Genomic DNA, 11,569 nt, shown 5'->3' with positions numbered 1-11,569 from the left:
AGTTTCTTCATGCACTTTACACCAATATGACCTAAACAGCAGTGCCACAAATAAGTTGCACTATCATTATTAACTTTGCATCTTTTGGCTTCAATATTATGAATATGTGTATCACTACGATCGAGATCCAATGAACCATTTTCATTGGGTGTGTAACCATATAAGGTTTTATTCATCTAAACAGAACAACAATTATTCTCTAACTTAAATGAATAACCGTATTGCAATAAACATGATCAAATCATATTCATGCTCTATGCAAACACAAAATAACACTTATTTAGGTTCAACACTAATCCCGAAAGTATAGGGAGTGTGCGATGATTATCATATCAATCTTGGAACCACTTCCAATACACATCGTCACTTCATCCTTAACTAGTTTCTGTTCATTATGCAACTCCCGTTTCGAGTTACTACTCTTAGCAACTGAACCAGTATCAAATACCGAGGGGTTGCTATAAACACTAGTAAAGTACACATCAATAACATGTATATCAAATATAGCTTTGTTCACCTTGCCATCCTTCTTATCCACCAAATACTTGGGGCAGTTCCGATTCCAGTGACCAGTCCCTTTGCAGTAGAAGCACTCAGTCTCAGGCTTAGGTCCAGACTTGGGCTTCTTCACTTGAGCAGCAACTTGCTTGCCGTTCTTCTTGAAGTTCCCTTTCTTCCCTTTGCCCTTTTCCTTGAAACTAGTGGTCTTGTCAACCATCAACACTTGATGCTCTTTCTTGATTTCTACCTTCATTGATTTCATCATCATGAAAAACTCGGGAATCGTTTTCGTCATCCCTTGCATACTATAGTTCATCACGAAGTTCTACTAACTTGGTGATGGTGACTAGAGAATTTTGTCAATCACTATTTTATCTAGAAGATTAACTCCGACTTGATTCAAGCGATTGTAGTACTCCGACCATCTGAGCACATGCTCACTGCTTGAGCTATTCTCCTCCATCTTTTAGCTATAGAACTTGTTGGAGACTTCATATCTCTCAACTTGGGTATTTGCTTGAAATATTAACTTCAACTACTGGAACATCTCATATGGTCCATGACGTTCAAAACGTCTTTGAAGTCCCGATTCTAAGCCGTTAAGCATGGTGCACTAAACTATCAAGTAGTCATCATATTGAGCTAGCCAAACGTTCATAACGTCTGCATCTGGCTCCTGCAATAGGTCTGTCACCTAGCGGTGCATCAAGGACATAATTCTTCTGTGCAGCAATGAGGATACCTCAGATCACGGATCCAATCCGCATCATTGCTACTAACATTTTTCAACTTAGTTTTCTCTAGGAACATATAAACATAGGGAAGCAACAATGCGAGCTATTGATCTACAACATAGATATGCTAATACTACCAGGACTAAGTTCATGATAAATTAAAGTTCAATTAATCATATTACTTAAGAACTCCCACTTAGATAGACATCCCTCTAATCCTCTAAGTGATCACGTGATCCAAATCAACTAAACCATGTCCGATCATCACGTGAGATGGAGTAGTTTCAATGGTGAACATCACTATGTTGATCATATCTACTATATGATTCACGCTCGACCTTTCGGTCTCCGTGTTCCGAGGCCATATCTGTTATATGCTAGGCTCATCAAGTTTAACCTGAGTATTCCGCGTGTGCAACTGTTTTGCACCCGTTGTATTTGAACGTAGAGCCTATCACACCCGATCATCATGTGGTGTCTCAGCACGAAGAACTTTCGCAACGGTGCATACTCAGAGAGAACACTTATACTTTGATAATTTAGTGAGGGATCATCTTATAATGATACCATCAATCAAAGTAAGATAAGATGCATAAAAGATAAACATCACATGCAATCAATATAAGTGATATGATATGGCCATCATCATCTTGTGCTTGTGATCTCCATCTCCGAAGCACCTCCATGATCACCATCGTCACCGGCGCGACACCTTGATCTCCATCGTAGCATCGTTGTTGTCTCGCCAATCTTATGCTTCTACGACTATCGCTACCGCTTAGTGATAAAGTAAAGCATTACAGGGCGATTGCATTGCATACAATAAAGCGACAACCATATGGCTCCTGCCAGTTGCCGATAACTCGGTTACAAAACATGATCATCTCATACAATAAAATTTAGCATCATGTCTTGACCATATCACATCACAACATGCCCTGCAAAAACAAGTTAGACGTCCTCTACTTTGTTGTTGCAAATTTTACGTGGCTGCTACGGGCTTAGCAAGAACCGTTCTTACCTACGCATCAAAACCACAACGATAGTTTGTCAAGTTGGTGTTGTTTTAACCTTCGCAAGGACCGGGCGTAGCCACACTCGGTTCAACTAAAGTTGGAGAAACTCACACCCGCCAGCCACCTATGTGCAAAGCACGTCGGTAGAACCAGTCTCGCATAAGCGTACGCGTAATGTCGGTCCGGGCCACTTCATCCAACAATACCGCCGAACAAAGTATGACATGCTGGTAAGCAGTATGACTTATATCGCCCACAACTCACTTGTGTTCTACTCGTGCATATGACATCTAGGCATAAAACCAGGTTCGGGAGCCACTGTTGGGGAACGTAGTAATTTCAAAAAAAAATTTACGCACACGCAAGATCATGGTGATGCATAGCAACGAGAGGGGAGAGTGTTGTCCACGTACCCTCGTAGACCGAAAGAGGAAGCGTTAGCACAACGCGGTTGATGTAGTCGTACGACTTCACGATCCGACCGATCAAGTACCGAACGCACGGCACCTCTGAGTTCAGCACACGTTCAGCCCGATGACGTCCCTCGAACTCCGATCCAGCCGAGTGTTGAGGGAGAGTTTCTTCAGCACGACGGCGTGGTGATGATGTTGATGTTCTACCGACGCAGGGCTTCGCCTAAGCACCGCTACAGTATTATCGAGGTGGATTATGGTGGAGGGGGCACCGCACACGGCTAAGAGATCGATGATCAATTGTTGTGTCTCTGGGGTGCCCCCCTGCCCCCGTATATAAAGGAGCAAGGGGGAAGAGGTGCGGCCAGCCTTGGGGCGCGCCAGGAGGAGTCCTACTCCCACCGGGAGTAGGATTCCCCTCCTTTCCTAGTTGGATTAGGACTTGGGGAGGGGGAAGGAGTGGAGGAGAAGGAAGGAAGGGGGGATGCCGCCCCCTCTGGTTGTCCTATTCGGACTAGGGGAAGGGGCGCGCGGCCAGCCCTTGCCTCCTCTCCTCTCTTCCACCTAGGCCCACTAAGGCCCATTAAGTTACCGGGGGGTTCCGGTAACCTCCCGGTACTCCAGTAAAATCCCGATTTCACCCGAAACACTTCCGATATCCAAACATAGGCTTCCAATATATCAATCTTCATGTCTCGACCATTTCGAGACTCCTCGTCATGTCCGTGATCACATCCGGGATTCGGAACAACCTTCGGTACATCAAAACATATAAACTCATAATAAAACTGTCATCATAACGTTAAGCGTGCGGACCCTACGGGTTCGAGAACTATGTAGACATGACCGAGACTCATCTCCGGTCAATAACCAATAGCAGAACCTGGATGCTCATATTGGCTCCCACATATTCTACGAAGATCTTTTATCGGTCAGACCGCATAACAACATACGTTGTTCCCTTTGTCATCGGTATGTTACTTGCCCGATTCGATCGTCGGTATCTCAATACCTAGTTCAATCTCATTACCAGCAAGTCTCTTTACTCGTTCCGTAATACATCATCCCGCAACTAACTCATTAGTTGCAATGCTTGCAAGGCTTAAGTGATGTGCATTACCGAGACGGCCCAGAGATACCTCTCGACAATCGGAGTGAAAAATCCTAATCTCGAAATACGCCAACCCAACATGTACCTTCGGAGACACCTGTAGAGCTCCTTTATAATCACCCAGTTACTTTGTGACGTTTGGTAGCATACAAAGTGTTCCTCCGGTAAACGGGAGTTGCATAATCTCATAGTCATAGGAACATGTATAAGTCATGAAGAAAGCAATAGCAACATATTAAACGATCGTGTGCTAAGCTAACGGAATGGGTCATGTCAATCACATCATTCTCCTAATGATGTGATCCCGTTACTCAAATGACAACTCATGTCTATGGCCAGGAAACATAACCATCTTTGATTAACAAGCTAGTCAAGTAGAGGCATACTAATGACACTTTGTTTTGTCTATGTATTCACACATGTATTATGTTTCCGGTTAATACAATTCTAGCATGAATAATAAACATTTATCATGAAATAAGGAAATAAATAATAACTTTATTATTGCCTCTAGGGCATATTTCCTTCAAACGCCCCCTGCGCCGGTGACGGGTAGAGAGACCACCCATCCCCCCTGCAACCTCCCCACACGTCACCCCTGATGCCCCAGCATGGCCACCCGCAGCTCCACTCGTTGCAACATCAGCCAACCGTCCACCGGCGAGGGCCACCGACCCGTCTGCACCCAGCCGCCAAAGAGGGCCTCCAGAGCGCCCATCCACCGAGGGACCACCGCACCACCGGCAGCCGCCGCTGTAGCAGCTCGCCACTCGCTGCCGCGGTCCACTCCCAACGCCACGACCACGCCGGGTCGAGGCCAGCCCCCGCGCCGCCTGTCGAGGGGGAGCCACCAGATCCAGATCTGATTTGGGCCGCCGCCGCTGCCAGGCTCGCGCCACCGCCACCACCAGGGGCACATCCCGCCGGTCACACCACGTAGCCCACGTAATCTTCGTTTTGCTGATGTACTATGTAGGAAAGCTATCATCCGAGCCCGTCCACAACATAACCAGCTTAAAAATAATCTAGTCGAGCATATTTGGCACAGGGCTCAAAATAGCCATCACAATTAGTCACGGTGGAGCTTCAAAAAAAAATTAGTCACGGTGGGATATTGACATTTGCTGTTACTATTTTTTTCCTTCCTGTAAATGGAGGATCAACATTTATCTTATATGCATTTTATTCCAGGACTATGCCTTGTCGTGGTGGCTGCTGCATGTGCAACCTACTGATATGCATCTCTACTTACAGTTTAGTCTTTTATAGCTTGTACTTGATTTATAGATGATGTGGAGGGGCTTATAGTCAGCAGCAGGCTCTGCTATTAACCATACTCTCACGTGTTCACCCTCCTGAGGTGACCGTCACACAATGGGATTGGTCGTCTGTCTAAAGTTTCCCACCCCATCCAAAGCCGATGTAGATAGCTGATAGCCCCACCCCCACAACACAGCACACTAACACACACGGTCTGATCTTCTTTTTTTTGGAGAGGCAAAAGCTTTTCCTCATCCATTAATTAAGATAGAAAAGAGTTTGTTACAAGACACCCAACAAACGCGGCATGCGGATTATTCGCGTGAAATAAAAGACCCTAGCTTCTTTGCGCCGTCGATGACCCAAAGGTTGGCCTCGGCAGAGATGGAGGAGAGCAAGATTAGCGGTGGAGCATTCTTATGCTTAAACACTCTTGCATTACGCTCGTTCCAAATCGTCCATGAGATGAGCATAGTGAGGGAGGCCTTGGCTTGGCGGTTCAGCGTACCATCGGCGCAGGTGCTTGCCCACCACTCGTCCACCGAGTCGAACAAGGGCCAAGCGGAAGTGTCAAGCCCGTGCATGAGGAATTTCTCAATGACCAAAGACCAAAGACGCCGGGTGTAGCGGCACTTGTAGACGAGGTGAGGTCCGCATTCTTGCACCGTCCTGCAAAGAGGACAGAGATCGCAATTTGGCCACCCTAGCTTTGCCAATCTATCCGCCGTTCAAACTCTGTCTTGAAGGGCCAACCAAGCAAAAAAAAATTGACGTTGGGGGGGGCAAACCTTCCAAACCATTTTGTCCAAAGGAGAAAGGACCGTCCGGTCTGATCTGGCCACTACGACGCAATATGATTCTAGAGAATTGTTGTAGTGGAGGGAAGATAGAGAGTCATTGCACATATTTTGCTTCCACACGCCCCCTTCAATGTTTGCACGAATTTTAATTAAATTACTTTAAAAGGCTATCATCATATTAGCCCACAGATGAAACGTACTGAGTACATTGATTTGAGTATAAAATACGGTGTCATTTTTTTATTAAAGAGGTATCTTCTTATCTTTGTCTTCTGGGGTGTACCAAAGCAAAGTTCCACCGGAGAGCTTTGGAGACCGCTTAGCAAGCGGTGAGACCGGGACGTCATCGACAACATCATAGATGGTCTTCGTTCTTCGGCGTCGGCATTTGCTCCCCCTCCGCCACCATCACCACCATCTCCCGAACCCGATTAGCTTCATTTTTAGCTTTGTTTGGGGCTTGTCTTGCTGTGACCCCAACGCGACTTTATGACTTGATTGTATTCTGTACTGTTATGTTGGATGCTTGATTCGTTGCTTTATACAGGGTCGCGCTAACTGCCACACGTGTGGTGCGAAGGGAGACGCACCACACGTCTCTAATGTAAACAGTTTGCCATCTCATCGCATGCATGCATGTAGGAATTTTTTTGGATTTTCAGTTTTTAAAATGTTTTATCTCTTAAACGAAAATTTCGATTGAAAATCCGTTTTCACCATTAAATCCCTCGCGATGAGATTTTCGAAACTAGATCCCATGTTGATATGTTTTGATGAAATTTTTTTTGGATTAAAAGTTGCCATGTCTATTGCATATGAATTGCCATGATGTTTACACTGAAGTTGCCATGATATGTTTCAGCTATTTTCTTCTATATTTAAAAGTAAATTTTGACATTTATAAAACGGGGAATTAAGAAACTAGACTTGCCATGAACCATAAACTAAAATTGCCATGATACATGCACGTAAAATTGCCATGGTTCATACAAAAAATAATTTTCATGGTCAAAGTACTGGAGTTGCCATCATCAAAATACTAAAATTGCCATGATCTACAAACTAAAATTGCCACATGGCAACTTTAGTTTAAGCCATATGGCAACTGCAGTGTAAACATCGTGGCAACTTCTGGCAAAAAAAATTTCATCGAAACATATCAACATGGGGTCTAGTTTTGAAGATCTCGTCGAGACGGATTTAATGGTGAAAACGGATTTTTAGTTTGTTTTTTTATTTAGGAGATACAACATTTTTAAGCCGAAAACCAAAAGAAGTTCTGTTGATGTCATCTATTCATACGTGGCAAAATGAGTGATGGTGGAGGCGTGTGGGCGATGTGCAAACGCCCACACGTGTGGGCGTTAACATTTCCGTTTATATAATATAAAGCGGGGGAAACCCTTTTTCGTACTAAAGTTTCACCGAAGAATAATGGATGAAGCATTGTAACCCGGTGCGGCGCTGCCGGTCTTTCCTCCATGGGGAGTGGGGCAGCAACTGGCCGGCTCGGACAGTTTGGCCGTCACCTTCCGCGAACCAACGCGTCCCCTTCCGTGAGCGCATTGGATTCCCGTGTGCAGTGTACGGAGCTTAAAATTTCAGCAGCATATAATCATTCGCAAGTCCAGAGAGATGAAGAAAAAGAGAGCACCCAGCAATCGTTAGGTGTCTACAGTTCCACAGTTACTAGGAAACTACAGAGGGGAACTTTTTGTCTATGGGACATATACACCCTATAAGGAAAAAAATAGTAATTCAATAAAAAGTCAAAAGAATCTTTTTTTTGCGGGTAAAAGTCAATTTTTTTTATTAAAATAGTGTGAATACTGACCTATAATAGCAAATAAATTTTGTCTTTTTCGCTGTGAATTCAACGTTCGTTTTTTTCATGGAAATTTATATACTAGTGCAAAAGTGAGTCAAGTTTATTCTAAAAAAACTTTTAAAGTATTTTGACTTTTTATTTAATTATTAAAAAAACATATTAAGTGTATATACAACTAGGAACCAAAGTGTATTTCGCGGAAACTACCTCGTATCTACAGCGAAGGGCCGGCCAATCCAGAGCCCACGACAGTCGATAATGTCCATCCACAGATCCTAGTACCTCTCCAGTCTCAGTCCCTGCTCCACTCCACTCCATGGCGGCCGCGGATCCCCTTCTCCTGCCGGCTCGCGGATCTCGCTGACGCGCCCGGAGGCTGCGTCGAGCTCGCGGCTGCATCACCGGCCTGGCAGTGCGCGGTGATTTGGCTTGCTGGACATCATACCGGGGTGAGTGCCGTACTGCTCATGTTCTGCTTCGTTCGTTCTAATCAAGTTCTTGCTTGAAATCCGCTCTACTGATGGTTTTATTATTTCGATCTGCTGATGTTTTGCTTGATCAGTGCTGCAGCTGTTTGATTCTTCTTCTTGTTTGCATGCTACTGCTGCCACTTCGCTTCTCCTCAAAGATTGACACGCCACTACGGCAGGAGCAGAGCCGATGGCGCCTGTGGTGACCGCTGCACTTGGCACGTTTGGTCCTCTGCTTGGGAAGCTCACCGATTTGCTCGCCAATGAGTGCGGACGGCCGAAAGGGGTCCGCCGCGAGATCCGCTCCCTCAAGGCTGAGCTTGCCGTCATGCATGGTGCGCTGATGAAGTACACCAAGATAGAGAATCCTGATGGCAAGGTCAAGATATGGGTATCGCTGGTCAGGGAGCTGTCCTACGATACCGAAGATTGTTTTGACAAGTTGACCCACCAGCTCGGCGATGGTGGGGGTCAAGACGTTGGCTTCAAGGAGTACTTCCGCAAGATGGCTCGCCGTCTAAAAACTAATGGAGCTCGGCATGGAATCGCCAACCAAATCGATGATCTGAATCTTCATATCAAGGAGGTGAAGGAACTCAAGACCAGCTACAAGCTGGATGATGTTGCTTCTAGCACCCCGGTCGAGGCAACCGTGGATCCCCGGTTGGCTGCTCTTTTCACCGAGGAGGCACACCTTGTTGGCATTGATGATCCAAGGAACGAGCTTGTGAAACGATATGGGAAGCGTTGAACCCTTTGCTCGGGCCGTATTTGTATATATAGAAACAATGATGTGGCTTACAAGACGAGATTGAGAGAGATCGATCGTTACAGGGAACGATCGTTACAAGAGGATTACGAGGGAGAGATAACAGAAGAAGAGATAGAGAACGGTACAAGGTTTAAACAAGATATCTATCCCTATACAACTCTATCTCTAACTAACCAACTATTTCAACACTCCCCCTCAATCTAAACCTTATGAAACTTTGCTAAGGTTAAGATTGTACTTGAACTCGTCCAACCTTCTCATGGTGAGAGGTTTTGTAAATCCATCAGCAAGTTGATCTTCAGTAGGTATAAACCGAATGTCCAGTAGCTTTCGAGCTACTCTTTCTCTGAAAAAATGAAAATCAACCTCAATGTGCTTTGTGCGTGCATGAAACACCGGATTGGCTGAGAGATAGGTTGCACCAATATTATCACACCATAACCTCGCAGCCTGTGGAGCTTTGATTCCAAGCTCATAGAGTAATGTCTGTATCCACATTACTTCACCTATAGCATTTGCTAAGGCCTTGTATTCGGCTTCTGTACTTGACCTAGAAACAGTTGCTTGCTTTCTTGCACTCCAAGACACAAGATTTGTTCCCAGAAAAACAGCAAAACCACCTGTAGACCTTCTGTCATCAGCACATCCTGCCCCGTCAGCATCAAAGTAAGCAGTAAGAAGCATAGAAGAGGACTTGGTAATCTGGAGCCCAAGTCCTTCTGAAAATTTGAGATATCTAAGAATTCTCTTCACTGTAGTCCAATGAGTAGTTCTGGGTGCATGCAAGTATTGGCAGACCTTATTTACTGAATAGGAAATATCAGGACATGTAAGTGTTAAATACTGTAGAGCACCTACAACACTTCTATAATTTGTTGCATCTTCTGACCCAAGTGCTTCTCCACATTCAACTGTAAGTTTTTCTGAGGTAGAAATTGGTGTACTTACTGGCTTGCAGTGCTCCAATCCCACTCTTCTGAGGATATCATTAGTATATTTTTCTTGGGAGAGAAGTATACCATCTTTATTTTTCTTTACCTCAATTCCCAAAAAATAGTGAAGATCACCCAAGCCCTTGAGAGCAAATTCTAGCTTCAGATCCTTAAGTAAACAGACAGTGGCATCTGAGCTTGAACTGGCAACAATTATATCATCAACGTAAACAAGCACAAAGATAGTGATATTCCCTTTGTTATAAAAGAATAAAGAAGTATCTGCCTTAGATGGTGTGAAGCCAAGATTTTGTAACTGCATGCTTAACCTGGAATACCAAGCTCGTGGGGCTTGTTTCAAACCGTACAAAGCTTTGTCCAACTTACATACATACTGTGGTGTGCTTTGATTCTCATATCCTGGTGGTTGCCGCATGAACACTTCTTCCTCAAGAACACCATGAAGAAACGCGTTCTGGACATCTAGCTGTCTTAAACTCCAACCTCTGGAAATTGTAATAGACAAGACAAGTCGAATAGTAGCTGACTTAACAACAGGGCTAAAGGTATATTCATTATCAATTCCAAAGCTTTGTTTAAACCCTTTTGCAACTAATCTTGCCTTATACCTGTCTATGCTTCCATCAGACTTTCTTTTTATTTTGTATACCCACTAACAATCAATGATATTGTTGCCATGTTTCGGTGGTACTAAATGTCAGGCCTTATTTTTCATAAGTGCATTATACTCATTATCCATAGCTTCCTTCCACTCTTTATTGGCAAGAGCATCATGCAAATTGATTGGTTCACCAGTAGTGGTAAGAAAAGCACGTTTGAGTTTGTCATACCTTATTGTACCATCATTGTACTGTTTTTCCTTGACAATACTTGACCGAGACCTTGTATTTTGAAGAAAGGGCGTAGGTGACACAGGAACAGTTGCTGCAGATGGTGCATGCGATCCGGACGAAGCAGAATCAGCCACAGAGGATCCGGCCCTCTCGCGATCCGAGGCAACCAGCGGACCAGCCGGCTCCTGATCCGAGGCGGATCCGTCCTCACGTGTGCGGTCGGCCGCACACCCGCGGTCTGCCTGGACCCGCAGGGAGGCGACGTTGGGCGCCGCACCCGCGGTCCACCTGGGCCCGCCAAGACGTGGCAGCGGGCGACTGGGCTTCTCCCGCGCCTGGGATGGCGCGGCTGTCGACACATGGGCTCGTGGGCGCATCTGGACCGGTGGGATCCACTCGGTCAGGGCGGTCGGCCACCAGCCTGCATGCGGCCACGCGCACAGGTGGAGGATCCACCTGGGATCTCGCGCCGTCAGCGGAGGCAGACCTGGCGGGCGAATCTATCTGGGATCCGCCGCTGTCAGCCGGATCAGCGTAGGTTTCCGCACCTGCTTTGTTTGTTTCCTCATACATAAAATGACGCCCAGAATTAGCACAAGTATCAACGGAATCAGGATTTTCTTTGGATTTTTGCACATGATCAGCTTCAGTTAACGCGCCCCCATGATCATAGTCTGGTAGAAGTGCAATTTCAGCACGAAGCAAGGCACCGGCATTGGGATGAAGTTTTGAAAACGAAAAGACAGTTTCATCAAAAACAATATCGCGAGATATGTAGATGCATCCAGTAGCAATCTCAAGACACTTATAGCCTTTGTGAAGGTTGCTATTGTTGGAAATATGCCCTAGAGGCAATAATAAATTGATTATTATTATAT

General features: G+C 45.3%; 1 protein-coding gene across 1 annotated transcript; it reads left to right on the top strand.

Moving 5' to 3' along the window:
* Window positions 1-7,966: 7,966 nt before the first annotated feature.
* On the top strand, window positions 7,967-9,092 carry LOC125541330 (disease resistance protein RGA5-like). The gene is made up of 2 exons (XM_048704773.1): window positions 7,967-8,112; window positions 8,226-9,092. The coding sequence occupies exon 2, from the start codon at window positions 8,324-8,326 to the stop codon at window positions 8,882-8,884; it is 561 nt and encodes a 186-aa protein (XP_048560730.1). The 5' UTR covers window positions 7,967-8,112; window positions 8,226-8,323; the 3' UTR covers window positions 8,885-9,092.
* The last annotated feature ends 2,477 nt before the right edge of the window (window positions 9,093-11,569 follow it).

The sequence above is a fragment of the Triticum urartu genome, chromosome 2 (genome assembly GCF_003073215.2).
Source record: "Triticum urartu cultivar G1812 chromosome 2, Tu2.1, whole genome shotgun sequence".
Classification (NCBI taxonomy): Eukaryota; Viridiplantae; Streptophyta; class Magnoliopsida; order Poales; family Poaceae; genus Triticum; species Triticum urartu.
The sequence above is the reverse complement of the archived record's forward strand: the minus strand, read 5'-3'. Positions and strand labels throughout refer to the sequence as shown.